At 45.3% G+C, this 5321-nt stretch overlaps 1 protein-coding gene across 1 annotated transcript in view; it reads left to right on the forward strand.

Annotated features, from left to right (window-relative positions):
- Positions 1-284: 284 nt before the first annotated feature.
- LOC114615767 (kininogen-1-like) overlaps positions 285-5321 on the forward strand; it is a gene marked incomplete at its 3' end in the record, with an annotated part of 11944 nt that continues 6907 nt past the window's right edge. Inside the window, exons 1-3 of the mRNA XM_028761407.1 lie at positions 285-723; positions 2424-2534; positions 3456-3537. Coding sequence (XP_028617240.1) covers positions 529-723; positions 2424-2534; positions 3456-3537 — 388 coding nt within the window. The remainder of the gene's footprint in view (positions 724-2423; positions 2535-3455; positions 3538-5321) is intronic.

Consider the following 5321-nt stretch of genomic DNA (forward strand, 5'->3'; position numbering starts at 1 on the left):
TTGTGCACTTTTCAAGAACACAAAGAGCTGACAAAACCCTGTGTCTGTGCACCCAACATGCCACAAGCAATGTTGTGTAGGAGGTGTTTGTACACTTCCTCATTGTTCACATAGATAGAGACCTTTGTAGCTGGGCGAAGATTAGCAAGAGGATACTGGAAGTGGTTGTTGGTTTTAGCTGCTCTTTTACTGGTTTCTGCTGTAAGTCACTGTGGAGAGTTGGGCAATGTTTTAGAAATGTGCTCTGCACTCCCACATTCTTTCCAAAAGCCCACAAGCAGGTCAACAACCCCATGTTGAAATGCTCCAGCTAGATACCTGCTTGGACCTTGAGCAGAATCCTGTTTGTTCTCTGGGAAGAGGACACACACGAGGTGACTGCAGTAATCCAAATAGGGACTGAAGTGGTGAGGCAGTGAAAGCAGAGGCAGGAGAGGTCAGAAACTGGAGGCTGCTAAAAGCAGCTTCTGAGTTGCTTTCCTGTAGTTGGCAAAACAGTCCCTCCAATTCTCTCGGGAACCTTAAATCATGAGGCTAATTACTATCCTGCTCCTCTGCTCCAGGCTCCTGCCATGTTTAGCACAGGAAGAAGATGCCCAGGAAATTGACTGCAATGATGAGACTGTATTTCAGGCTGTGGATACCGCTCTGAAGAAGTATAATGCTGGGTTACAAAGTGGCAACCAGTTTGTGTTGTACCGAGTGACCGAGGGCACTAAAACGGTGAGTGACAGCTTTCCTGTGAAACCACTTGTAATTGCTGCTCTCAGGCACAGGGGTAGAGGCTGGAGATGGCTAGTCCTTAGGCTTCCTGGGTGATCATGAAAGCAGTATCCCAGGAAGAAAGAAACCAAAGTAGATGGAGATGTTTGAAAGGGACAGGCAGAGTGGGGAATCCAGCACTCAGTCAGCTTGCAGCAGGAGAACCCACTGCATCTGTGACCTGAGCCATCCATCTCCCAGCCCTAAGTGGGAGTTCCTCACGGGGACGGATACTGGGAATAAGAAGAGAGTTGGCATTATTGCTTGGACCAGGTATCTAGCACTGAGTGTGTGTGTCTGATTCTTTGAGGTTAATAGCAATGTTTCCACTAGCTTTCTTTAGTTTTGGGGACAGAGGTTTGAGCCAGGGTGTCATGTAACTGTAGACTAAACAGAAACTTACTATGTAGCTGACAATGAACTGAAACTTTTGATCCTCCTGTCTCCATCTTCCCAGTGCTGTGAATACAGGTAGCCAGGTTTATGTGATACTGGGGAAGCAAACTCAGGACTCTGCATGCTAGACAAGGACTTTACAACCTAAGTTCCATCCAGAGCACATCTTGGCTGGTTTTATAATATTCTTACTTGTTTGTCAGTTCACTCAGGCAGGAAACAATGAAAACAGGATGCATACATTAGAGGGAAACAATCTTTAAGATTTTTTTAAAAAATAAAGTTTACAGACTAGAGAGATGGCTCAGTGGTTCAAGGTAGTGGCTACTCTTGGAGATAACCTGGGGTCAGTTCCCAGCACCCATGGTAGCTAACAACCATCTATCACTCCAGTTCCAGGGACTTTGCTGAGTTTTCTGGCCATCCTGACCTCCAGGCACACATGTAGTATACAGACATACATTAGGGCATACACTCCCACTCTTAAAATAAAAACAAAATACCATTGAAATTTAAAATGCTTTCAATAAATACATTTCACTTAAAAGACTTTCTTTGGGGTGACTACACTACTTCAGCAGGAAAGAAAATACCATCCTTTAGTTCCATGAAGACAAAAAGAAAGCCCTAGGGGACACAGGAGTGTGTGATTCAGAAGTGAATGAAGCCTTTAGTTTCTCACTGCAGTCCAGCCTGCAGTTGGCTTCCTCCAGTCAGGACCACAGTCCCCTAGTGTCTCCATTGACTGACAGATGGGGCCATGTGAGTTTTGTTGTGCAATGTCCTTGTAGCCCTCTCCCTGTCCCCGGGATCCATCCAGGGCACATGTCAGGCAAGCACTGTACCACTAAGCTGTGCCCGGGTTCTTGGGGTTTCTCAGACAGGGCCTCATTCTGTAGCTCTCCGAGCAGTTAATTCAAGGTCCTCCAGTCTCAATCCACCAACTGTGCTACTGGGATTCCAGGCTTTGCTCTATGCTCAGTGACAACCAGACACATTGAACATGTATATGTACATACATGTAAACCAGAGTTTACATAAAAGAGGGCAGGGATAGCGCTATAGATACTGCTTTGAAATCATTGAGAATATAGGCATATTATGAATATTCTTCCAAGGTGTATTTATACAAATGTAAACACTTATTTTTTAATAAACACGGCTTTCCTTGAGTCTGATCAGGACTGGTGTGTGTAATGTGTCAGGGTTCACAAACTTGATGCTGGTCCCCTGAGTGACTCTGGGTGTCATCTTGCTTTCCTCAGGATGGCTCTGAAACATTTTATTCCTTCAAGTATCAAATCAAGGAGGGCAACTGCTCTGTTCAGAGTGGCGTCACCTGGCAGGACTGCGACTTGAAGAACGCTGAGGAAGCCGTGAGTGTGCTCTGTATACAAAAGCCCAGCCTGCCCTACGCAGACCTCAGGGTGCTGTGAGATTTACATGAGCCTGGTAGCCTGATGGATCACATATGGAGCCTGTGTCCAGTGTGGGGCACACCTGACCACTTGGTTCCCAGGCACTTGTTTAAGGCAGGGTCACCTGTCACCTCAGACAGTCATCAGCTGTTCATGGTGACAAAATGTGTCAAGTACCTGTGGTGTTGTTTCCACAAGGTGGGTAAACTGAGGCAGTGAGAGGCACCAGGGCAGCAGGAACAACTAGCAGCCAGCAGTGTGCAAGTGGGACGTTCTAAGAGGTTAAACTGAAGTTTATGTAAAGAGTGGGCACCACTGAAACTGAGGGGACATCAAAGAGGAAGCTCACCCTGTTGGGCCTGAGGCACAGCATCCATCTTGGTGAGAGAGAAGCAGCCACAGAACTCCACATCAAGGCTCAAGTTTAGAGGCCTTACTCTGCCTCTCCCCTTATCCGTGAAGATCAGTGGCCTGTGGAAACAACCACAAGGTCACATAGGTATTCATTCTCATGTCTCACAAGTTTGTTAATGGGCTGGAAAGACTTCTGAGTGGTTAAGAGTGTGCTGCTCGTGAGGAGTCCTGGGTCGGGTTTCTAACACCCAGATGCACACTTAGAACCCTCTGAAACTCTAGTTCCATTGCTTCTGCTGCTGTGCTCTGGGCTCTGCAGGCACCAGGTACACATGCGGTGCACAGACACACATCCAGAAGAGCACTCACATGCATAAGAACAGGTAAATCTAAAGAAAACAAAACAAAAATTCTATTAGAGAAAGACCTTCTTTTTTTTTTTAAGCTATATTTAATGACAGCACTAGCCAAGTGTTTCCCTTAGGAAGAAAGATTAGATCAAATGCCTTTTTTCTTTTCTTCTAGGCCACTGGAGAATGCACAGCAACTGTAGGAAAGAGAGAAAATCAATTCTCCATAACCAACCAGACCTGCAAGATTACTCCAGGTGGGTGATACATCTGGGGACCTGGTCTCTTAGTGGCAGTGTGTACAAGCCTGGGGGTTTGTGAGAATGTTGATGTTGATTACTCCTATGTACCAAGAACACAACCAAGACCAGACCACATCCCCCGGCCTGAAGGTGGCAATGGTATCTGCAGTGTTGGGATTCTGTAGATGTTGGGCAGAGAAACACTGCAGTAAGTTCTTGGATTGGCCCAGGCTTGTGTCAATCATGCCCTGAGACCTATCCTAACTCCCTGTGTCAGTAGGGGCAGGTGGAGTGGGGTTTGGCCTGGCTGACAGAGGATGAGGCACCATGAACCTGCCTCCAATCCTATGCAGCATCCTACGTGGAGCAGAGTGTGGACTTTGAGGTGTGCCCTGGTTTGGAATCATTCGTTCTTGGTTGTAGAAATTATTTAATACTGTCCCAGGGTTTCTACCTCACCTTATAGGTCATTTAGTTCCTGTATAAAAGACACACTGAACTTTCTTGTTTACAATAGACCTTAAACAGTACAAATGTTGGGGAGACGCCTACCCTCTCTTTTAGAATCTAGTTTCTTATAAATACTGCTTAATTATTAATTACTATTTACTATGTTTCAAATAGATTGTTCTTAACTCCAATGGGCCAGCCCACAGGGCCATGTATTCATGGCTCACCTAACACATGGCAGCGTCTTCTTCTATTTCTACTCCTGCAACTCCCTGGTGATCCTTCTCTGACACCAAAGCCCAGGAAACCTAAATGCTACCTATGTGCCTTCTGCCCAGCTATTAGCTGTTGGCATCTTTATTTACCAATAAGAATTATTTGGCTCCAAGATGTATGTGTGGACTCTCTAGTCTCTCGGGCAACCATTTCTTGGGGTCCTCAGCTTACTATTACAAAATAGATAGCACAAGACCAAAACTTAAAACTTCTTCCTCTTCCTCCACTTCCTCTTCTTCCTCCTCTTCCACCACCACCTCCTCCTCCTCTTCTTCCTCCTCTTCCTCCTCTTCTTTTTCTTCTTTTCTTCTTCCCCTTCTTCGTTTTGTTTTTTGTTTGTTATTGGATTTTTTTTTTGTTTTTCAATACACAGTTTCTTTGTGTAACAATCCTGACTGTCCTAGAGCTGGCTTTCTAGACCAGGATGGCCTGGAACTCACAGAGCTCCACCTCCCTCTGCTTCCTCAGTGCCGGGACTAAAGTTGTGCACCAGCATGTCCAGCTTCATTCTGTATTGTTATCATCTTCCTTTTCCTTTTCTTTGACTCAGAAGGGACATAATAGAATTGCACCTTTGACAGGATGGGGTGCTAGAATGAGATGATAAATCCAAAGATGCAATATCTGGGCATCTTAACACAGACTCGGGACGGTGATAGCTGACACTCATGGAGCATTTATGATCTGGGAACTTTACATACATTAACTCCTCCAACCATTACAGGTCAGTCAGTGCAGTGTTACACCCTCATTTTTCAAATGAGACAGCTGGAACAGTGAAGTAACTTACCTAAGGTCATGCAGATACTCTGTAGGAGAGTGAGTTGAGTAGGTCCTTAGTTTAAAAAGCAAATAACTCTCATTTCAAGAATAATAATTAAAAGCAGCTTATAAACAGATGCAGGCCATTATCATTTTCTATATTGTTGTAAAGATGCCAAGGGTTTATAAAGGGATGAGTATATTTGGATGATGCCAGTCATGAAAACCTTCCTGCAGCAGTCCTCTGCAAGATGCAGAGAGGGAGGGAGGGAGAGAGGGAGAGAGAGAGAGAGAGAGAGAGAGAGAGAGAG

The sequence above is a fragment of the Grammomys surdaster genome, unplaced genomic scaffold (assembly GCF_004785775.1).
Source record: "Grammomys surdaster isolate TR1022 unplaced genomic scaffold, NIH_TR_1.0 141785, whole genome shotgun sequence".
Lineage (NCBI taxonomy): Eukaryota > Metazoa > Chordata > Mammalia > Rodentia > Muridae > Grammomys > Grammomys surdaster.